Raw genomic sequence first — 24,128 nt, forward strand, 5'->3', positions numbered from 1 at the left:
TTCTGTGGTATCGCTTCCAGCGGGGTCAATAAATATGCAAATTAGGGGAGGCTTAATGTATTGCACAGCCACTTACATTATAGACCTGGCAACTTTCAAATGGAAAGCAAAGTTCACACCTACCCTTTCATATGCAGCATAGCTTTTCAGGCACAAAGAACTGTAGCCTTTCACATGCATGCATACCAAAAATGCACATGTGCACACTCAGCCTTTCACATCCTTTCAGATGCATGACACAATAGGCTTTTGCATGCACACATGAAAGCCTATCACGTTTAAGGCCATTGCAGTCTGAGTGGAATTTAGAGCTTAGCAAAGATAGACAGCGAAGAGAGGGAATAGACAATTGATTTAGGAAGCAAGATGTGTGAGAAAGAAATAGATGAAAGAGCCTCTCAGAAGTGAGGAGGGGGATGGGCAAGAGAAAGTTATACGGTCCGTGTATACATGAGAGAAAAGTGAACAAATACAAGGGGGTAGACCTTTTAAGAGTGCAAAAGTGAGCAAACAAGTTCTGAAATAGAAAAATGCTGGGGAACAGTGGTGGAAGCAATGACAGATCAGAGAGAAAGGGCTAACTTGTTAAGTGCCATCCTGCATCCCTCCCAATATTTACAGTGAAAGACAGACCAGCTCCCACACATTCACCCGTATCTGGAGTTTCCATCAGCCAAGGTGCTCATTAAATGTGAACTTTGGGGTCAGCCTGCAGCCTGGATCTCTTCTTTCCTTTGTATAGGCCCTCTACTGTCGTGGAGCTTGGTAAAAGAATAATAAACAATGCTCACCTTCTCTGAAATTACATCGCAGTTAGTGATACATGATTTATAAAATGAAAATCAATTCATCATTCTTGTCTAGTGAATTGCGATGTGATACCAGTTATTTTATGCCTTGTAATTGTATTAAGTCAGATTTGTGTTCCTACACCAACTTCATAATGATGTGGGAGTGAAGGCCACAGAGCAGTTGGAAGGTTATTCAATGAACTGGGAATCAGACCTACCTCTTTAGTTTTGGCAGCAGGGATACTAGTTGTAGAGGAATTATTAGGATTTTTTTGTCATTCTCTGCCATATTGGTGTTTTTGATTCCTCCTTCAGTTGATTAAAATCGAGGAGTTCATCATCATTAGATAAGTTGCATACATGTTTTCTATTTTCAAATTGTGAGGTGTTATTTTGTTAGTTGCTTGATTTTCATTTTTTTTTACCAAGACATTCTTGATTTTATTTTTTCCTATTTTTTTTTAGCTTGATTCAGCCCACTTCAATCTACGTGAAAAGGTTGAGTTCAACGATTCATGAGCCTCATTCGAAGAGGAGGCAGATGTCTTTTCTGATAAATTTGATGCTACCTTTTCATTGTCAATAATGTCCGTGAGTGGAGTACGACTATTGGTTGTATTAAGTAGTGTGCCTTACCTCCACACAATAGCATTTGGTGCTGATTATTACTATGTATCATAATGTCTATCTTCTCAGTGTTTAGTGTAATTGCCTCAAGTAGCACGTTATTAAAGGCTTGTGGTACATAATTCTTATTGAAGGATACACCCTCAACAGCTTCCGCGTTTGTTTTAATTTGGCCTACTTGTGAGGCAGAATCCTTGTGTGTTTGTTGCTTTTGAGGAATATTCCGTGCACAGGTCTTTCAATAGGTCTCATGAGAGAGTGGATATTTTAGATGCATGGCACGTGGGGATTTGAGCATGAAAATAGGCATGTGCATATATAAAGCCCTCCAATTTTTAGTGCGCTTACCAATGATATCAGATGTAGATGTTTTTATATCCCGAATTTCAAGATGAGTTAGGTTGTGGCCCTTATCAACTAGGTTGAGGATTTGCATTAAAACTGGAAAAGAATAGGGGGGCACTGTTGCGCATGACAGTAATGGCTGCCTGATTTGAGCGCTCCGGCCTGATCAATATCCGCAAGACCATTAATCCTGCTCTTGGAGCTGCCTGCGGGGTGCTGAGGCAAAGAAGTGCAGTGGGGAACGGTGCACACGCACAGAAAATCCTGGCAACAGAGGTGCTCTGCCTGCCTGGCTACGCCGTGTGAAAGATCCGCCGAGATGGAGATCTGGGGGTTTGGAGCCTGGTGCCGTTGACGCTCTGGCCAGCGGAGCATCGAGAGGAGGGCCATGCAGTGCGGTGTCGCAAAGCGCTTGTGGCGAAGCGAGCTGGGCTTAGCGGGATCGGCTCACCCTCTGTGTTTTGGATAAGGGCAGAAAAGCAGGGGTTAGCACGAACCACGGTAATAGTGCGAGCGGACCCAGCTGAACTGACACTGCCCCGGCCGATGGGCCTGGCTGGGCGGAGTGGTTGCTCTGCATCCCGGGTGGAGAGAGTGCTCGCCGTACACGGCGGGGCCTCCATGTGATATCTCTCCCCCTTGACCCCCCCCCCCGGTGTGGTCCCTGAGTGAGGGTACGGGGCGCTCGGCCTGAGCTGACCTGAACTACATACTACGGCGTGGCGAGGGGGATTGGTGATCCTATACTCTGTGGACAGTGAGACATCAACACTGCGTTGCTGCATATCGGAGCAGTGTGCAAACAAGGTGAAACAAGCACAGAGCATGGACACGCACTGAACCGTGAGTCACCACCATGCATAAAATGTAAAGGCTGCGTGTAGTAGCCGCGAAGACACTGTTGAATCCAACCATACTGGCTGAAGCGCATTAAAATGAGCATTGTGATACGGGGCCCTTTCCTCACGCTACGCAAATACCCCGGCGACTGGGCCCATTAACACTATAGACAACAAGGAGCAAATAAAAAAATAGGTGCTCACGGAGAACTGTGGTCATGAATATACACACGGTGGGGCTGCAGTGTGCTGGGGCCATTAAGACACAACAGTACTAAGCCATCTGGAAACCCGTACTCCTGCCGGTGCACAAGTGGGGAGAATCATTGCACATGCAAAGATACTGAAGACCAGGCCTATCGGCGTTGTGATCAGAGTGGAACGCCAGAACATCCCGTTACACTGAAACTGTAAATCATACGTGGATAAATAAGTGGCTGCAGGTAGGGGCCCATTTCAATGCTGCAAATTGAAACATATAATTGGGAAGCCTTTATTGTTCAACACTTGGGTACGTGAGAGAGCACAGTCCATTGGCCACATCAGGTGAGGAGCGCTGTTAGGCAGAAACCTGTGCAGTTCCCTTAGGGACCACTGCAAAAGGCTTAAGACTACAGGTGTTGGCAGTAAACCCAACTGGTAGCAGTCTGTACCACCCAGATTTACCTGGTAGCTGTGGCTGAACAGCCAGACTTCTCTCAAGAAGAGTTAGACAGTAAATAGAGTATACAAGATAGGTACCAAAATACAGTAACGCAAGCAAACACTGACCAGAGCTTTGGTATCAAAGTATATAATTATTTATTTAAAGACACACTTAGAAACACTCCAGCACTATTATTGTAGGCAAGTTCAAAACACAGTCACTATTAATATATATACATCCCTTATTCCTTATTAGACAAGTCTTCGTTAACACCACTTATTTTCAGACAGAGGTGAGCGCTTAACTAAAGATGGCACTCCAATAAGTTATCGAAAAAGGGAGGGAAAAGGCAGAAATTAGAAAAGCACACAATACTTTAGAAGCACCCAGCAAGGCAGGAAAGTCAAAGTCTACATGTGAACAAAAAGTTCAGAGGCCAGGCTCCCTCTTGGAGAGAGTAGACCACCAATGCGCCCAAGATCACACAGTTTAAGAGGCTTGAAAAGTCTTTCAGAGAGTTCAAAAAGGAATTGGTTCAGCTCAGAAAAGTTCAGTTAGCCAGCCTAGGGCCAACCCAAGTGGTAAGTTGAGGATTTAAGAGACACCCCACACAGACCGTTGTGAGGGAGGCCAGGCAGACACAGTACCTTGAAAGTGGAGAGAATCCTCCAGCGGGGGCAGTTCCTGGCAGCGGGTGCAAGTCGCAGCGTCGCCAAAGGAAGAGAAGATCTCGACGTGGAGGAAAGCTGAAGGTCGTTGCACTACCAGGGAAGAAACCAGCCGCGGAGTTCTTCGGTTAAAAGGTACTACCCTTTTATTCGCGATAGTGGTAAAACGTGGTATCCCGGTTGCCGGGGTGCTTGGCACAGGAAAGGCGGCCACGAGATGATCCAGGAAGGCGAAAAGGCGGGCAAACTGGTTATCCCCACCAGTCAAAGGAAGAAGACTCTTCGGGATGAAGATCTCCTCGGTCGTTGGAAGAAGTGGTGAGGCGGTTCAGCAGGGCTCCACCGGTGGTGTCGTCGTTGCAGGTCGGCTCAGCTTCTCCCTCTTCGGATTCTTTGGTCCTGTGGCGACTTCTGAAGTTCCAGTCCCCAAAGCCCTGCTTTTATGCAGAAAACCCCCATCAGTCCTAGCTGTCACTCAAACATGCCAAGTGGTGAGCCGGACGGCTCACCACTGGACCAATCACACAAGAGTGCAACTTGAGTTGCCGAGGCAACTCAGTCCAGGGAGCCTAAACCCCCCTCCCACACATCCTGTAGACCCAGACAGAGTGGCACCACTTTTGGAGGCTTCTGTGTAGAAGCCTGCCAAAAACTGAAACAAAGGGCTCGACTTGGGTTGGAGTTACAGAGGCGAACACAACGCCATTTTAAAACCGAGTCCTGGCAAAAAGACCCAACCGGGGAATAAATATTAAATAACGCGGCGGTATCTTTAACATTGCACCAAAAAGTGGTGCGTTTAAAATGAATGGGGAAAATCCCATAGTAAATATTCTTAAGGAATATTTTGCGTGGTAACCACTGCCACCAGCCAGAAACTCGACGAGGGGGGGACTGCACAGTGCCCCCTCGAAAAACAGACCCAGGGGCAATCTAATTACCCCTACCAGTACTTCCACAATATGATGGTTTGTACTGTTTCTGTTCCCAATTTAAGACTAGTAAAGTCAATGGTGACTTTACATGCCCTGGGAGACAGTAGTCAGTCCCAGGGTATGGAGGCTGTTTGGGGGTCACTATGACACCCCTGTGTTACTGCACTGAGGGTGCTGTGTAACACACTTAACAAAAACCACATGAAACCCTATGGAGTAAAAGACCCCATAGCCCATAAAACACATTGCAAAGTCAAAGGATATCTCAAATCATGTCTAAGAGTGGGAGAAAAAGAGTCTCACTCTTAGCAGGAGCAAAAAAATAAACCCCAAAAATCCAGCAAAGCTGCTGGGGGACTCACTAGGTTTGGGGAATTAGCCTTAACAGAGAATTCTCCCTAACAAGCGCTAATATCGGGCCTGCCGGCACCGGGAACTGTAGGCACATGCGAGTGAGATGGGGGCCGGAAAGCTAGGATCCGAGTAATCCCTTGCGCAGTAATCGCCCTAAGGCCCGCCTGGGAAACGCAGTGATCGGACAACACCTGTGTAAACCATACAGGTTTGGACCTCCACTGGCAAAGACATAGCCCAGCTCAGAGAAGGCATGAACAAACTCCAGAATAAACGCGAGGATCTTGAATCGCGCTCACGAAGAAACGACGTCTGAATTGTGGGGGTGTCAGAAAAATTTGGTAAGGACAAAATGGAACTACAGGTGGAAACACTCCTTAAAACCCTCTTTGGAGCTTTTCGGATCACTTCCTGGTTGAGTGGGCCCACCGCACTCTGGCCCCTGTGCCGAAACCCGGGGCCACGCCGCACACGATTATTGCTAGACTTCTCAACTAAGAGATAGAGACACAATACTTAGATTTGCGAAAGAACTTGGGACACTGTAATACGAAGAAAGCCGCATACATATCTACCCGGATTTCGCTGCAGGAGTGCAGGCAAGCCGAAGATCGTATGAACCGGTCTAGAGACTCCTAAGGGCACGACGGGTCCCATACGCACTAATATTTCTGGCCAAGATGCGAATTCAACATGGAGGGAGGGCGCATTTTTTCGAGACTCCGGCTGCTGCCCTGGCCTATGTCGAAGCTACCATACCTCTAACCCCCAGGGGTAGAGGACCGGACCAAAACTGAAGACTAGCCTCCGGTGGAGGGCCAAGATCCTGCTGAGTGACCCAGGGCGCATATATATCCTTTTGAGTTGTAGCAACAATGCTTGGCTCCCGTGGGTAGCTCCAAGTAACGTTAACAGTGGGCTGTGAGCCCGATCTGGTGGCCTCATGATGGCAACGTGGCACCCTCAGGAACGTTCCTACTAGTTACAAAGGCTCATCGTCAGGTTGGGGTAGATGATGTGGGTGGAGGGGGGGTTGGAAGTTGAGAATGTTTTAGACTCTTGTTGCCGCCAAGACGAGTTGGAGCCTTGTGGGGAAAGAGGTGTTAACGGAAGTTTTAGCGAAAGTTCCAGTTTGGTTAAAATGTGGTCGCACGGGTGTTGGTACTGCTCGTATCAGGTCAATCCAAGACTCAAAGGTATTAATGGTATTCCACAATACAAATGCATAAAAAGAAGGTGATGGAGCAAAGATAAATCTACTATCCTGGAATGTCTGAAGGTTCAATAACCCGATGAAAGCTAGAAAAGTGGGAAATTATGTCACCAGAACAGACCACATATTTTGATGCTACAGGAGACTCGCACACAAGGTTCTGTCAATGAGAATATTATTAGCCAAATGGGGCAAATTACGTTACTACACAGACTATTCCTCTCAGTCCAGGGGGGTTATTACACTTATACACCCCACACTGGGATTTCACACCAAGGGGCATAAGATGGACCCAATGGGAAGGTATGTTTGGGGGGGAAATAGCTAATAAACAACCCTGGTAAACACCTACCGCCCCAACATAGACAGGGATTTCAATGTGGCACTTGACCCTGCACTGGATCGATATGTTAGTGTAACAAGGGCACCCACTAGGACGGCATTAACTTTGGGTCAAAATCTCCCACAATTGTCTTTGATAGACGCATGGCGTGCACTCCACCCTGATGGTAGGCGGTATACATACTACTCTTCTGTGCGTGACAGCAAGTCAAGCATAGACTATTGGTTCATATCCTCAAATATTTCACATCCATTACAACACTGTGAAATCCTGCCTCGCACACAATTGGACCACTCCCCGGTACTGCTGGAAATTGTGTTTAAAGATGTTCCCAGACCAACGAGGAGATGGAGAATGCCAAAGGGAATACTAGATGATTCAAATGTGGTTGAGACTTTGCATGTTGAAATAGCTGAAATTTTCGCAGATAATGTTGGGACAGTGGATCGGGTCTCCAAAATGTGGGAAACCTTTAAAGTCTGGGTTAGGAGTTCCGGTATCGAAAACCACGGGCCTCCTGAAGGGTGTACGTCAGGAACTTGAAGGGGTAGAACAGGAATTGAAAGGCCTAGAAGAAACTTATAGCCACACACACAATGGTGACACTCTGGCTAAAATACACAAGCTCCTCAGAGATTTTGCCAGTGAGAGAGATACGATATATTGCAGCCCCTACTCGGGCACGCAGATATGGAGAGGGGAACAAAGCGGGGAAAATGCTGGCCAATTTCGTTAAACATGAGAAACAGACCCCCATCCAAACAGCACAAAATGATATAATCACGAGCGAACCAGGCATAAACGATGAATTTGTTAAATTTAATAAGACTCTTTATGCAAATAAAGACGAACTTTATTACAATTTTATTCATTTATTCAAACGACAAATAACAAACTGAACTTACAGTGGATATATAACTTAATCACAAATACACATACATTGTTACATTTGCGCCCACTGTATTTCCCGCCCCCCCTCCCCCTGAGCCTACTTTCTCCCATTGCTAGTCTCCACCTCTTGTGGTGGGGAGTCCTCTTCCGCCACGCTTATTGAGTCATCATCACTTGGTCCATCATACGAAGGCCCAAACAGTTCTGCTATTAGCTGTCTCCAACCCGCTAGGGCTCCAGCTTCGCCCTCTATGTCCCCTTTACACGCTTCCTGCCATGCCACTGTTTCTGCCTCCGCCCACTTCTGCAAGTCCCTCCACTACGTCTCTACTTTGGGCTTATGACACGCTTTTCATCCCATCGCAATCCTTCTCTTCGCCAGAACATACGCCAGATCTTTCAATTTGCTTACATGTTTAAGCTTCCGCGATCTGGGGAACCCTCCCAACAAACAAGCCCACACAGTATCCACCTTCATACAGATTCCCTTGTCTTCCATTTTTCTGTGCTATGTCTCGCCAATATTTCGCTATCAGTGGGCAGGCATGCCCAGAACATATGTACCATTCCTGCATTTTCCTCATTACATTTGGGACACACTTGGCTTCCGGCGTTCTTAAATTTGGCTGTCTTTAGTGGCGTCGGGTATGCTCTGTGAGTTATATTCAACTGTATCTGTTGCAGCCTAGCATTTCTCGATACTTTTTTATGATACCCTTGAGCCCTTTCCCACATCCCGTCACTCATCAGGTCCCCTACTTCTTCCTCCCAGTCCAGTCTAAATTGCACCACTTCCTTGCCCACTTGAGTCATCATCATCATCTCATACACTCTAGACGTTTCATGCCCCCCTTCTGCTATATCATATATCTGGGACATATCCTGTCTGATCAGGGTGTATTAATTTATTTGACCTTTTTTAGTCTGTTTGCTAGAACCGCTGTTAGAATCTTACTATCTTGGTTCAACATCGATAAGGGGCCTATAGGATCCACAGTCACTACCAGGCCTATTGGGCATGGGGAGTGGTATGAAAACCGCTTCGCGCAATGATTCTGGTAGCCTCCCAACTTCATATGCTTCATTAAGCATCTCCAGCAGTGGGGGGAGTAGCTCTACTTTATATGCCTTATAAAATTCGCTTGGGAGTCCGTTGTTTCCCAGGGTTTTACATGTGGGCAGCTGCCTCACCACTTCTAGCTCCTCTAGGGTGATCAGGGCATCTAGCTCCTCCCTCTCCTCTACACTAATTTGGGGTAGTCCAATATCTTCCAGTATGTCTCCTATTTCCCCCCTGTTGCTCCCTGTCTCATCCCCGTACAAGTGTCTATAATATTCTGCAAATTCTTGATTAACCCCCTCTTGCGTATCCACTATGTCGCCATTGTCTTTCACTATTGTTCTGATTGGGGGCCTAGGGGTCTCGTTTTTGTAGAGCCACGCAAGGAGTCTTCCTGGTTTGTTGCCTCCAGCATGTTGTCTTTCTATGTACTTTTTATAGTTAAGATTACATAATCTCTCCCAATATCCTGCACATTTCTGCTGCAGCCCCAGTGCCATTTCTGTATCTGCCTTAGTGTTACTGCCCCGTTCCAATACCCTTTCCAGTTCCTTTTCAGAGTCCTGCAATTCGGTCAGAATCCCATTCTGCAGCCCTTTAGACTTGGCTATGGCAATTCCCCTCACTACTAATTTAAAGGCTTCCCAGAGTGTGCCCGCTGTGTTAACACTGCCAGTATTTATCTCGAAATAGCTTATTATTTCCTCTCGCATATCCTCCCTGAATACGCTATCCTTAAGCGCTTGTGCACGCAATCGCCATGTGGGTATCCTGGCTATATCCACTCTGTCTGCGCAGGTACATCATTACCTTGTTCCGCTTCAGATAACTATTGAGCCCCCTGACGTTCCAAGTGACTATATTAAGGTCTCCCATGGTTCGACTCGTGTTCCTTGGGGTGTAGGCTCACCCCATACCTTCTCCCCAACTTTAACAAACCACAGCACACAACACCTCCCCTGTCCCCTCCCCACCTTACCCCAACAGTTGCCCAGCTCCATCCCTGGATCTCAGGCTCCCTCGCATTTGGGCCTACCCTGGAACCCCGGGCAAGACCCCAGCAGGGTGTCACCGCACTATCGGTGACCTAACTAAAATCTAAATGGGGGATGTATAGGTTGGTCCTGCAAGGCTCCTTAACAAAGTCATGATCGCAATATTCGCAGATCATGCGTTTCCCCCAGCCTGGTCACACCATTTGGCAAGCTACTTCAGTGACTATAATCAAGTCCCATAGTCTTAAGTTCCGACACCCCCCGGTGCCCCTCTCGCTCATCACTTATCTGCTCCACCTCCTTCTCCCGTCCGAACGTCCGACTCCTGGGGGCAACCCTGCATGTCGAGCCATCCCATAGCTTCTTCCGGAGTTTCAAAAAACAAAGTTCTGTGCTTGTGGAAAACTTTTAGCTTAGCCGGATAAAGCAACATGTACTTATTTCCCGCTTCTCGCAATCTTCTCTTGACTTCCCCAAAGTTCATTCTGCTCCGCTGCACCATCAGGGTATAATACGGGTAAGCCGTTATGTTTGCCGACCCTCTTTGTATTGTTCCACCTTTACGGAAGTGTTCCAGGATCCTTTCTCGATCCCTGTAGTTAAGTATCTTGGCGATCACCGGCCTAGGCGGGCTTCCTGGCGGTGGTTTCCTCGTTAGAGCCCTATGCGCCCTTTCCACCGCAAACCCCTGAGACAGCACTCCTCCAGTGATTCCCTGTAACAACATTGTTTCAATGAACTCTGTGGGGTTATGGCCCTCTGCTCCTTCCGGTAGTCGAACAATACGGATATTATTCCTCCGGGCTCGTCCTTCCGCCTCCTCCGCTCTGATCTCTAAATTTCCCACTCGCTGTACCAGGGCGTGAAGCTCCAACTGGTGGGAAGCACAGTCCGCCGTGTTTGGGCCCATCTCCTTCTCGAGGTTCTCCGTGCGCTCCGCCAGAGACCGAACGTCTTGCTGTAGTAGATTCACGTCCTCTTGCACCGCCCCAACCTGGAACTCCAGCGCTGTTTTCAGTTCTGTCACAGCCAGTTCAAGCTTGGTCTCCCAAGCCACCTTCAGATCGGCGATCGCATCAAGGACCTCCTGGTTCGTGCCCATGGCGGCACTGCTCCCAACTTGGGCTCTGTCCTTGCTCCTGGCTCCTTCCGGGCCGGGCGGCGTCTTAGTGTATTCGTCTAATGTGGGCTGCTTACCCTTCAGTCTTGGGTGTTTGTTAGACATCGCGCCGTGGCTATGAGTCGTGGGTCAGCCCCTTCACCCGTGGTCTTCAGTAGCAATGGAACTCTTGCCTCACACTCTATGTGCTGATCTTCAGGGGCCCCGCTACAGCATTCGCATCCTGCTGCTCCAGCCCCGGGCGCTCCCGACCCGCCCCCGTGTTTCGCTAATTATGTGCCACGGAGGCGGCCCTTTGTCCTGCGGGGCCCAGCCACCTCTTTGTCCCCGAGATCGCACTCGATGGAAGTGATCCTTTGCTTCTGACACTGTGCGCACTCGCCGGAAGGCACTGCTGTACCCAGCTGTTGGGGTGCCGCTCAACGCCTTAATAGTTCACACGGGCACTCGCGATCGATGTGCCTCCTCCGTTCATGAAGGTCCTCGGCTGTGTAGGCCGGGGACCCTCTTTCACTGCAGCCGCCCGGACTGGGCAATGTAATAATTATTTTGTTGCGCTAGCGATCCGCCTCTGTTGTTGTCGAACGGAGACAGCTCTTCCATCACAGGGGTGCGCCCCTCGGAGTCTTTGTTCTCGGCCGCGGCCATGTTGATGTCCCTTTCGCGGCTGGCCTCTCAATACAAAGTATCAATCCGACTGTTCCTCCGCTATAAACGTGCAGCCTGTACATATGTTTTGGGCTGCTGCTGATCAAAAAAATATGCGTTTCTTGGTCGGATCAAGTAGTCGGATCACGGAGCTCACAGGGTTCCCAGCCTATTCCATGGCTGCCAAGCCACGCCCCTCCAAGACAAGAAAACTTTCACTGAAATTAAAGGGTACCTGGCCATGCTTGATCTCCCGACGCTCCCGGATGAAAGCAAATTGGTACTAGACCAGCCCGTTACGGTGGAGGAAATCACCGAAGCAATCCGATCTTTCATCCGGTAAGACACCGGGCTCGGAGAGACTAGGTGCCCAATTTTAAAGAATTCCGGGAAGAACTGGTCCCCATAATGCTGGAAACATGGGAAGAAGCCCTAGGAAAACCATATTCTCCCCCCGACAATGCGGGAAGCTATAATCACAGTACTGCCCAATCCCCGTCGCCCGCCACAGGATAGGTCATCGTACAAGCCCCTTTCACTTATAAATGTTGACGCAAAGATCTTTGCGAAAGTACTAGCGAACCGCATGCTACCCATAATACCTACGTTGGTCCACACAAATCAGAGTGCATTTATCCCCCTAAGGTCCACTGCCCTAAACCTACGTAGACTGTTCGGTATAATGGCACAAATAGGCAGCCCTGCCTGGTGCCTCTACCCAATTCAAACAACTCGGAAATGGTTCTGTTTGTACATACTCTTGCCCCTTGGACAGTAGACAGTAGCCTGACATATCTAATGAAATTGGGTCCCACTCCATACGCCTCCAACACTGAAATAGACCCAGACAAACAAGCAGTTGCAGTGTCCCTCGATACCGAAAGGCGTTTGACTCGGTCTCGTAGGAATAACTTTTTTCAGTGTTGGAGGCATATGGAGTGGGACCCAATTTCATTAGATATGTCAGGCTACTGTATACTGTCCCAGGGGCAAGAGTATGTACAAACAGAACCATTTCTGAGTTGTTTGAATGGGGTAGAGGCACCAGGCAGGGCTGCCCGTTTTCCCCCATCCTGTTCGCCTTAACGATGGAACCCACGGCAGCTGCTGTCCGAATGCGACACAAGGATAAGGGAATCATAATGAAGGGATCCACTCAATTTCATTATACGCAGACAATACACTGTTGTATATCCGTGAGGCTGACAAAAACGTTGCACCCATAATGGCGGACATACACGAGTTCTCTGACTACTACGGGTATACAGTAAATAACTCTAAGTCAGAAATATTCCACCTTACCCCCTCGACAAAATGTCCCGCGGTGACCTGCAGTCTTAAATGGTCGGAACAGCACATTAGATACCTAGGGGTGCTGGTGTCTAGGAGCAGACAAACCCTATATGTTGATAACCATGACCAAGTACTGCATTCAATCAACACCAAGCTACAGGTCTGAAGACGCCTCCCTATCTCATTGCATGGCAGAATTGCAGTTCTTAAAATGATTGTACTCCCTAAATTACTATATCTATTCGTGAATGTCCCCATATGGCCTGGCAGAGATATTTTCTCCAAACTGCGATCAATGGCAGTGACATTTCTGTGGAATGGGAAGACGGCCAGAATAGGGTGGGAGAAGATGATAGAACCATACAGCACTGGTGGGGATTGCGGCCCCAGACTTTGTACTATCTGGTTGCTCAGGCGCAATTTGCGAAATATTGGTATAATGTAGCAGACAACTCACCTCATACATGTATAGAAACCCATACGACCTCACCCACAGACATCCGATCTGTCTTTTTTGACACACGACAGTCTCATGCGAATACGACACAGTGAGCTGCACTGTCAGAGCTTGGGGAGAAATATATGAGACTGAAGTTAGAGACACCCTATAACCCGGAGATTCCCCTATGGAACTTCCCAAATATCCCCCCCACATTTGACGTAGATATACAGGAATCCTGGGACCCCACTGGAGAAATGAAAGTGGGCGACATGTTCATAGACGGGAAGGTCGCGACTCTGACAGACTTCACGAGAGCTATGGGAGGAGGACCGCTTCGAACGCTCCAGTATTATCGAATGAGATCTGCATAACGGGCGCGTTGGCCACTCTTCCCCGACGAACCCCCCACACCCATGCCTACAACTGATTACAACACAAGGAGGACTGGGAATTTCCAATTTGTACGTATCGGTGCAAACCTACACCCCCACGATAAATCGGGTTAAAGAAAAATGGGAAGCAGACATGCAAACGCTTATATCTGATGGCAAATGGGGTAGATACTGTGCACTTACGAAAAAGATATCACTCCATGCGGGCCTGCGCCAGATACAATTCAAAATCCTGAACAGATTGCACTACACGCCTGCTGAGATTGCCAAATGTGTGCCTGATAGTTCAGGTAACTGCCCCAAATACGGTTCCCCACAAGCGGGATCTTATCATATGTACTGGGAATGTCCCGCCTGGGTGCTGTTCTGGGAGATGGTGGCCGAAATGCTTACAGAAATTACACAAATTCCCCCGCATTGGACTCCTCAAAAGTATCTGTTCGGGGATATTGGGAAATGCTCTGAAAAAGTCAGAAAGCTGTTCAATGTGTCATGGGCTGTCGCAAAAAGATGTATACTACAGGCTTGGAAAAACTCTGTACCGCCGAGCATGAACTCCTTTTTACGCGAATTAATGTATGTTAATGAATGCGAGGAGCAGTATGTTTTAACCCAACCAGGCACGAGCCGACCAAAGGACATCTGGGGCCCTTTCAGGGCATACCTACGTGAACTGCTTTCGGACACTGAAACATCCATGTAACTTGCATATTGCCTAAATGTCTATGTTGTACAATTGTATGTTATGCTGGAAATGATGCTGAGTAAGTGCTGCTGTATCTGTTGTGACCACTAATAAAAAAGTTTAAAAAAAAAAAACTGGAAAATAATAGTTGTCCAGTTCGTTATGATCATGAGATTGGCTACTGCTGTTGTGAAGAAGGTGCGTGTTAACTTCAGAGCTAAGTTGATGTATGTCAATAGGGATCTCATTGTGAATAATGTCATGATTACGAGACGTTACGTGGTCTTTTGACATAGATTTATTAGTTAAGAGGGGAGAGGTGACAGCTGGAAAGTAATTTAATCTAGGGTACACCATTTCAGGTGACTGTGTTTTCATGATCATTGGCATGGGGGTGAGTAAGCAAACTTCCTCTGTTTGGGGGAAGGAATGCAACTGTGTTGCGGGCCCAAGTCGAACTCTAATTCGCTTGCCCCACTCTGCTTTAACTGCAGGACCAAGGATGGACACATAACTAGAGGGAAACCCAAATATCACTATAGAAATAGTGAAGTCTCTTGCTTGGTTTGGGTAAGGATAGAGTGTATATCAATAGAAAGTAGATACAGGTAACAGTTCATCCAAACTAATCCCTAATTTAAAAAAATATCTATTTATTCAAAACAATGCATTAAACAGATTAAATTAAATAAATTTGATATGCATAACATGTAATTAAACATAGCATAAAAAAACTTTAATGTGCTAGTGACAAAAAAGGATCCTGTAGTTTGATTGCAGCTTTGCTATAAGCATACGTATATAACTTCAAAACCTCAGGATAGATTATAGATGTACTATTCAGTTGTGGCTCCATCCAGAATGATGCATATACTAATCTGGTACAGACAGTTAACTAGATCTTGCTCTCGACATGTTTCAGTTCGCTACTTGAGTATGGAACCTTCTTCAGGAGAATAATGTGGGGTCACTATTACTACAGACCAAGGATGGAAACATCTGAGATGTGGTTATCAAAACGTTCTGTTGACAGTGTTAATTTATTGGTTGTACTAGAAGATGGCTGAGGTGAGGTATAATCCATTTCATCTTCTCCTTCATGTGGCGCAGAGGTAGTCGCCATAGCTGAAGCTAATGGTACTGAATGAGTCTGCGCAGTAACTGTGTCGCTTTGGACAAGAGCAAACTATTACTTCTGTTAAGTGAACCTGCTGTCTGTGTATAGGTGTTGCTAACGCAGCAGGCTGTTCGCACATCAGTGATAATCGAGATGCATTCTGAGCAACACCCTCAGTGGTTTCCTGAGAGAGAGTTTACATAGAGGAGTCCATTCGAGGAGGCAGACTCCGATTAGGTAGACGTTTGCCACTCCTCGGACCCCTAACCACATTAGATCTTTGGAAATGGGGTATAGGAAAGCGAGAACAATGCAAGAATTTTAGATGTTAGTGTGATTGAGTTTTGTTACAATCTGCCTGAACAATGCAGTGCCGCAACACAATGGATTTGATGTTTTTCCTAGGTCCTCTATCAGTGGGTTACGTGCGTCAGAGTACTAAACGCTAGTTTGTTAGTGCTGGGAGTAGATTAAGCATGTACTACATTGCTTAGTACATCCCAGACGGTCGGCTCCGATTCCTCACTGTATTTCCTAGAGAATCCAGTGCCTCTGACATTGTTCCCGACTCTACCCGTCTGCTGTTACCCCTACCATCACAGCAGGATAAAACCCTGCCTGCCTTAATGTCTGTTAAAAAGTTTTGAAGGTACTTCTGGATTGGAAGCCCAGCGTTGTGTTTGGGTAACGCCTCTTCCTGGGTCGTCTTATTCTCATCTACCAGCGCACCGCGTGCGCACCTTCAAGTACTGGATAAGTACTGTTTACTGTTCGCGGTGAGCGGTAGGTGGTGGGTTTATTTTCTGACCTATGAGAATCTGGCGCTTGTTTGTCTAAATATCTCTTTTGGGACATACTTTTGTGCAGACATTGAGTCGGATGAAACAAGCTTGTGATAATTGTATTCACTAACAGAAGTGCTATAAGGAACGGTTCGGGTGGGGGCAAAGGGGATATGGGAGATTATTTTGCTAAGACTTGGTTTGCATGAGGTGTGATATTCAGTAAAAGCTTTGATCTAACAATCATAGCTTGCTAACAGCAGGATTGGTTCGCTCATATCTAGGAAAACACATGAGTCAATCCTATGACTTTATTGCTGAACACTTAAAATTTAATTCCTTGTACTTTGGATAAAATAACATGTCCTCGCGGCTACGCAGTGGTCTTAAGGAGACGATAATGATTCCAAAAAAAGTAATATTGACGCTACAATGGCCAAACTAAACCTAATGTATGGGGCCTCTAAGGATTTGGCCAGCGATCATGGAAATACACCGAGCTTGAATTAAATTGTGCATGACAAGAATGCTGTAGCTTCCAATACAAGGAGAAGCTTTCTAAGTGTGCCAGATCCCGAGACTAATCACGACCTAGGTAGTATTAAAGATATCAATACAGGCCCACCCTCTGATATCTCGATCTTGGCACCTGCAGTATTAATGGAGCTAGAAAAACAGATAATCCTTTCTGATGGCCCATCAACCCCAGTTACAGTGCGTCCAATCGGTAAACACAAAGTACATATTCATTGTGATGTTCCACGTATACCATTATTAGAAACACTTGCACCCTATGCTGACCTAGAAAACTCACTTAACAAACACGTGACTGTTGATTCATATAATGAAGATTCTGCTCAAATCAAAGAGGGGGTAGTATGCTCATCTCCTGAAACTCAACATTTCATTCAACCTAGATCGATGAATGTTGAGAACAACTCGAACTTTCAATCAAAGCCAAACTCCGAAGTCGAGGATCCTCAAATCTTTGAATCATCATATCCTGTAATGTCGAGGATTCTTAATTTGCTTGACAAAGGGCATGATTTTACCCACTATGAACTTCGTGATATAAAATCAGCACTTCTTGATATTTCCTCAACTCAATAAACTGGAGGGTTATATATTTGCTGATAACTACAAAAAACAAAAGGGTTGTCACTCTCCAAATATTCCTCTCACGACCACAGTGACAACCGCATCACAAATAGAGAGCGAACTAACCGAGACTCAGGATATCCCAAAAAAGAATGCGAATGGTCCAACTTATGGATTTCCCTTGACTTTCGCTCAGACTGTCAATGCACCAAGAAATGTAGAATGTATTCAAATCTATACGCATGCACAGTTATGGCAAATGGTATCTTACCATGCAGAGAAAATTGACCAGATACTTTTCTTTAACCAGTCAAATGAATTGGAAACCTCAACGAAAGATTCGAATAAAGAGTTTCATCAGAAACATCCTAGTGCAACTCCTGACAGCCCATCTGAATTAATTGAAATAATAAACAAAGAGAGTACGAGGGTAGGCGTAAAATTGGACCCCCCACAACTAGAGGAATCCTCTGATCCTCGAGGACAAAAACTATTTATATCATGCAAACAAAAAAGATTGCTATGAACAGACTAAACTTACGTAATGCGGAATTATTGGAAACACAAGAAAAAAAATCAAAAACTAAAAAAATAAACCAAAAACAACACCTTAATGCGGAGCCAAACCTTAATGGCTAACTGAGGCAAAAACAAATATCCCCCAGCCCAGTTAAACATCGATTTGGGGTTCAATGTGGAGGAGCTTTCACTTGAAAGTCGACTAGCTTTACAGCTTCAATCGAACGCGGCTAGTGTTAATGGCAAAAAGCATATGACGGCGATTAGAAAAATCCATTATGGATAAACAAAAAGAATTTTCTGCTTCATTATCATCTTCACAACAATCTTTGCTTTCAGCGTTTTATAAACCAATTCCCAATAAAAAAAAACACTGAACGATCAAATTCAGACCAGGAAGTTCCCTTGGAGCCCAGGAATCGGGTATTGAAACTCCAAGAGGAACCCCATTCAAATCAATCGGTCGTAGAGTCAGAGTGCAATACTAACACTCTGGACACTGCTGACCAGCGACATAATTCAACACAAAAATTGCCCCGAGTGCATCCTGAAAACGAGATTCCAAAGAGCACGGAGGTACCTACTCTTCCCTCAAATGACATGAAACATCCAACTCAAAGAAATGAGTCCATTAATGATTCTGAATGTGAACCCATGACCAAAAAATCCCACAAAACGGTTGAATCTATGGATCAATCAATGCTTGATATACCCACATCGCGTATTTTGGGTTGGATTAGTTCAACGGAAATAAATGGGGATCAAGACCTAAATCGATCATTCATGTTGCAGACTTTTAAAAAGATTCCAGCTCTAAGAACTCTGGTATCCAGTGACATTATTTGGATTACGCTTCCTTCTATAAAAAATCACAGGATGGTATTTGAATTGCAATCCCCAATAATTGCGTAACTAATATGGAATCGTAGAAGAGAGCTAAAAACGCTAGGATTATCTATTACCCAAATCCAGACGCTTGAAGAAGCAAAAATCTTCAACGAAACTGCTCCGCCCATTGCAGTGAATACAAATAACCAATCAGTATCACCCATTACTTCCCATTCTTCGGAAACTGCAGTCTTGACACAGTTGGTTGCAATTTATGCCGTCTCCAAAGACTGGACTTGGGTATCAGCACTATTGGGGTCCCAGAAGGACTCAATAAAAAACGAACACTCATAGTAGCAAAGAGCTCCTACGAGTAATGTCATGGAACTCATGCGGAGTAAAAATTTAAAAATGTGGGTATCCATGTATGCCCCTCATGAAATCGCGGACATAGTGTTATGTCAAGAAACAATGGCTGTTAAGCAACTTGAAATTAGCGGATTTGTTTCGTATTCCACTCTTGCTACGCGACTGTCGAAAGGCAGACCATCGGGTGGAATCACCATCTTGGTAAACACAGGGCTTGCTTTCACCTTGGTACTGACACGTACAACATACTCCTATATTGCAATTTTAATTGAACTAGGAATGTGTAAAACAAATCATGTACTAATAGTTTCATTGTATTATAATCCTCTAGTTACCGCAATAACCAAATTGTTTAATGATCTTGATGTTCTGTTCGATGAGGTCTTTTCTAAATGGCCTAATGCAAAAGTAATCCTGGGGGGTGACTTTAACTCTAATTGTCTGCAAGCTCCCCTTACTGAATTAAAAACTTCGCTTCAAAATCAATCATTGACGAACAGTAAAAGAGGTATGTATACTCTTTCACCTCTTTTTTGGGCGCTGTAACATTGTCTTCCTTCCCTTTCTCTCAAAAGAGAATGTATATACACATGGTCTCGCAGTAACAGAAAATCATGCATTGACTATATTGCGGTATCTGTGGAAGTATCCTCAAGCTGTATGGGAGTAGAAACTGCTATGATTGAATTGAGTGATGATTGTATTCTATATTCAGAAATGCAATTAACTACCCCAACATTGGTACAAGATCCATTTAGCACATTTATCTTGGAAGATCGACCAGGTGCATCCTTAAGATGGAATGTGAAAACGTGCAGAAAGCTAAATGCAATTATTAAAATGCTAGCATTGAATTACATGAATTGTAGTGACACAACCATCAAAGGGTCGATAAAAACACTACAAAATTCAACCATCATTACAATAGCACTTGCATACCTGATCTGGCTTAAATCAAATGAACCAGCACAGCCTTCAGCTGTCGCTTTACTAGCTGTGAGAATTAAAATATTAAAAAAACAAAAGAATCAGGATATTTGGCACTTAACCAAAATGGGATTATCTAACACTGAATACCAAATGACAAAAAGAGAAGTAATTAACAAATATCACAATAATATAAAAAACTAGAATTTATCTTCATCATTCAACAAATCAAAAAATGATAGCATCACTGTGTTCCAATGATAGACGATCCACTTGGGCTCTTTTAAGGGGTAATGAATACTCAAGAAAGGTCGAGCAATCTTCTAACATCAGTGCAGAAACATGGACTCATTTCTATAAGGATAAATTTGCACTACCCGAAAGATTATTGGAATCATCGGCCAAATTTAACCACCATTCAGTAGAGGAACTTGAGGATTGGTCTCTAGAGGATATTATATGGGCCCTTGGAAAGCTAAATAAACCAAGAGCTCCTTGCCCGGACGGTATTCCTCCAAGTGTACTTTAAAGAAAATGTGCAATTATGGGCCCCGGTGCTTGAACTTCAATTTGATGAAATTATTCGATCATCTTGTATTCCCCCATCATGGTTGCAATCTGACATAGTTCCCATTCATAAGAAAGGTGTTAGAACAAACCCTGGCAATTTTCGTCCCATTGCATTGATTGATGTGAGTGCAAAGACCTTTGCTGTTTTATTACAGCAACTAAAAGAGACTGTAAATCGTCTTGCTATTCTCTCACCATTTCAGATCGGTTTTCGTGCCAGAATGGGAACTGCGCTGAATGCAACTGTATTAGCGCACCTAATTGCCCATATGAAAATTCCAAATACGGGTGCCCTATACATGGCATCCGTTGATTTATCTGCAGCATTTGACTGCGTGATTAGGAATTTACTTTGGGAAGAACTTGATGCAAAGGGGATACCACATTGCCTAATGGCGATGTTGGCTAAATTGCACCAAGGCACTTCATATTTGGTTCGCATCAACAATTCTGGTTCAACAACTCCTAATCCAACTGAGGTGGGGGTTAAAGAGGGCTGCAACCTGGCGGCTACCCTGTTTAATCTCTACCTCTCTGATATTGAACAAATATGGAAAACTGAGATCACCTACCCTGCAATATTGGGACATCTGCGGATACAATGGATTGCATTTGCGGATGATGTGCTAATCTTTGATCGCACACCATATGGCTTACAAAAAAAGCTCGTAATATTTGCAGAATATTTATACTAACATAAATTAACATGTAACGTGGAGAAATCAAGTATCATCATCTTAAAAAACATGAAGAGAATCTCTATAATGAAATGGTCCATAAATTATATTCCCTTGCCTATTAACTTGAATGAGATATTTGGGATATGATGTGATAGATTCTCCCTCAAGATAAAACTGGCTACTAAACTTAAATGCGAAAAAAGCTGTTTTGATGACACAGATGCGGATTGTATTAATGAAATATTGTAAATTCTCAATATTACCACTCTTGCAATTTTATATGCTGAAAGTGAAAGCCATTTTATTATATGGGCTTGATTTATGTTCGTGTAATATTGATGCAATCCTTGACCAAATCCACTGGCAATTATGGAAATCTACACTGAGATTATCAAACTCCTTACCAAATTGTATCTTGCGACAGGGGCTAGGTATCTCGGCCCTATCAGTAAGATTCCATTGGCGACAGTTAACAAATTATGGAAAATGTTATTCCCACCTCACCAATCGCTCTACGAGGAATTCTTAATCATGATCAAGAATCGACCGCCTGCTTCGTTGGTCACCTTCTCAAATCTCATGATCAATAAACTCGATGAATGTGGCTTAAAATCAATAGATCTTGAATATTGCTCGGTTTATGTAAAAAAACGACTATATGAGCATGATTGGCTAATCACACTGAACGATATGCATTCAAAAAAATTAAACTCTGAAGCAGCCAAATTTGTTACTCTTAGAATACCTCATAGAGCCCATTTGTTAAAATTTCCTGCTAATTCCTATCGTGACTTATATTTGAGATTTAAGCTCAACCAACTGCATACCTTTGAAAAAACAATTACTTGGAATAAGCAATCTTCAACGAGTCAGATCCCATGGTGTAGATTTTACGATGGAAATATCTGCATGGAAAACTTAAAACATCTAACCATGTTTTGTGCTCACTTTGAAGCTCTGAGAAATTCTCTCATTGCTCCTAATGTGTTAGGTATGACGCAAGAAGCCAGAGAATGGTGCTGGAAGAAATTTATGTGGGGATATTCATTCAAAATAATTGTTTATTGTGCATATTTGTTGAGAGATTGGTTGTGGAATTAGATAAGAAGGAAGTAAATATTATCCTATAACTATGAATTATTCTTCTAATATACATAGAAGGAAAAAATGCATTATAAACTCAAATATTTAAATTTTTGTATGGAATTCAAATTATGAATGTAACCACTTATGTTATGTATAATGAATTGTTAATGATTATGAATATTTTTTGCGATGTTGTAAAATGTTTATCAAACTAATAAAACAACTCTTTTAATTAAAAAAAAAAAAATCAGTACATTGTGCATATTTTGTAGACCGCATGCAACAGAGGATTGTTGTCATTACGTCCCAGTTATAGTGAAAGTGCGGGACATACATAACACAGTGAACGCAGCGTTTTTCACGCATAAAGTGTACCTCTTTACCACTGTTGATGGATTTAAGTGAAAGATACACGGACAACAAAGTAGAATTTAAATGAAAAAGCATTACCGGTGTGTCTGTGTCTATGCCGGGAAGATAGCTGAGCGGCAACGTGTTGGCCTTAGAAGCAAGACGACACGAAGCAACACAGGTTTGATCCCCGGGTCCGCGCTTAGAAACGTTTGGGAATAATTGAAGTGCCTTATAAATACGCAACTAGGACAAAAAAAATCCTGCAACAGCGCCTCGGTGCCCGCGGGCTGTGTGAGCGCTTTAAAAATGCAAGTAAATAAATAAAATATGCTGATGGCCGCCAACATTAAAACATCGCCGAGGCTGCCAGTACAAGCACAGGCCAGCATACGTGAGAAAGAAATAACAGAAGAAACTCTTGCCAATGTGAAACATTTGGGCATCAAGAAGGAACTGCATACTGCCCGCCACCCCGGCCAAGCAGGCTCAACAGGCACTTCCCAAGGCACTTGCTACAGGTGCGCGCACGAGCTGAGGCGCGTGTTCGTGCCCTTTGTAGCAACAGTGATCAATGGGGGAGAGGGGGCGGAGCGTAGGCCTGTATTACTAAAAGATTTTAAAAAAAGCCAAAATGAGTTTTCAAAGAGTGAAAATGAGTCCATGTGTAGTGGGCAATCTAAGATATCGTCCAAACAGCTTGTAAACACACCGTAGCAGCAGAGATGTATTCATGGATACATGAAGTGCAGGAGCAAGAGCAGCCATTAGTTCCCAGGTTCAGCGGGCACTTCCCAAGGCACTTGGTAAAGGCGTGCGTGTTGAGGCGCATGCTCGTGCCCTTTGTAGCAACAGTGATCAATGGGGGTGGAGGTTTGGGCCGTATCACGTAGCAGCAAAGATGTGTTCATGGATACAAGAAGTGCAGGAGCAAGAGCAGCCGTTAGTCCACAGGCTCAACAGGCACCTACTAGAGGCGCGCCATTAAGGATTTTAATAATAAGTAGCTGGTGAAAATATCTAGGCAGCCAATTTACTCTGTAGAGGAGCCTATTTGTCCAGAAAAAAAACGTTGCGCATGCATTTTAACACCTAGCCATGCTCCTAAACGGTCACTCCCACGCTACTACAGACACCACTAACTGTTGCAACCACCAGTGTTTTTCTTCATTTGTCTTCCTCCAGTATGTCTGCTTGGGCACCAGTTTGCATAGGTCTATGCCAGACAAGTCTTCTAATTCCTGCTCTGCGAGTCGCATGTTGGAGTAGCAAACCAATAATCGTTGTCTGGGGTTCTTGGGCCCCGAGGTTTGTTGTAATTGATTGCTGTAACACTGTGTACATGCGCGCTCGCTGGCTCCAACTGTGGGTGTTCTTTTTTCTGCTCTCCTCTGCAGCTCCCGAGACTTCATAGACCTAATCAAAAGAAGACATGTGAGCGACTTTCTTCTTTTATGGAACCCCAGCCTGGTGTCTCCTTTCCAGTGGTCACCGATTTTTGGAGGTGCTATTGT

At 44.7% G+C, this 24,128-nt stretch overlaps 1 protein-coding gene across 6 annotated transcripts in view; it reads left to right on the forward strand.

The window, feature by feature from the left end:
- Nucleotides 1-24,128, forward strand: part of WDR20 (WD repeat domain 20) — a 408,154-nt gene that overhangs the window by 211,823 nt on the left and 172,203 nt on the right. The window contains exon 3 of one of the 6 annotated variants that reach the window (XM_069637753.1): nt 24,012-24,118. The exons of 4 other annotated variants lie outside the window; for them this stretch is intronic. In XM_069637753.1, coding sequence (XP_069493854.1) covers nt 24,012-24,118 — 107 coding nt within the window. Of the gene's footprint in view, nt 1-1,256; nt 1,566-24,011; nt 24,119-24,128 lie in introns of those variants that run through there. One more of the 6 variants, XM_069637755.1, reaches the window with a different exon arrangement.

This window comes from Ambystoma mexicanum, chromosome 14 (genome assembly GCF_040938575.1).
Source record: "Ambystoma mexicanum isolate Mex_15411 chromosome 14, UKY_AmexF1_1, whole genome shotgun sequence".
NCBI classification, from domain to species: Eukaryota; Metazoa; Chordata; class Amphibia; order Caudata; family Ambystomatidae; genus Ambystoma; species Ambystoma mexicanum.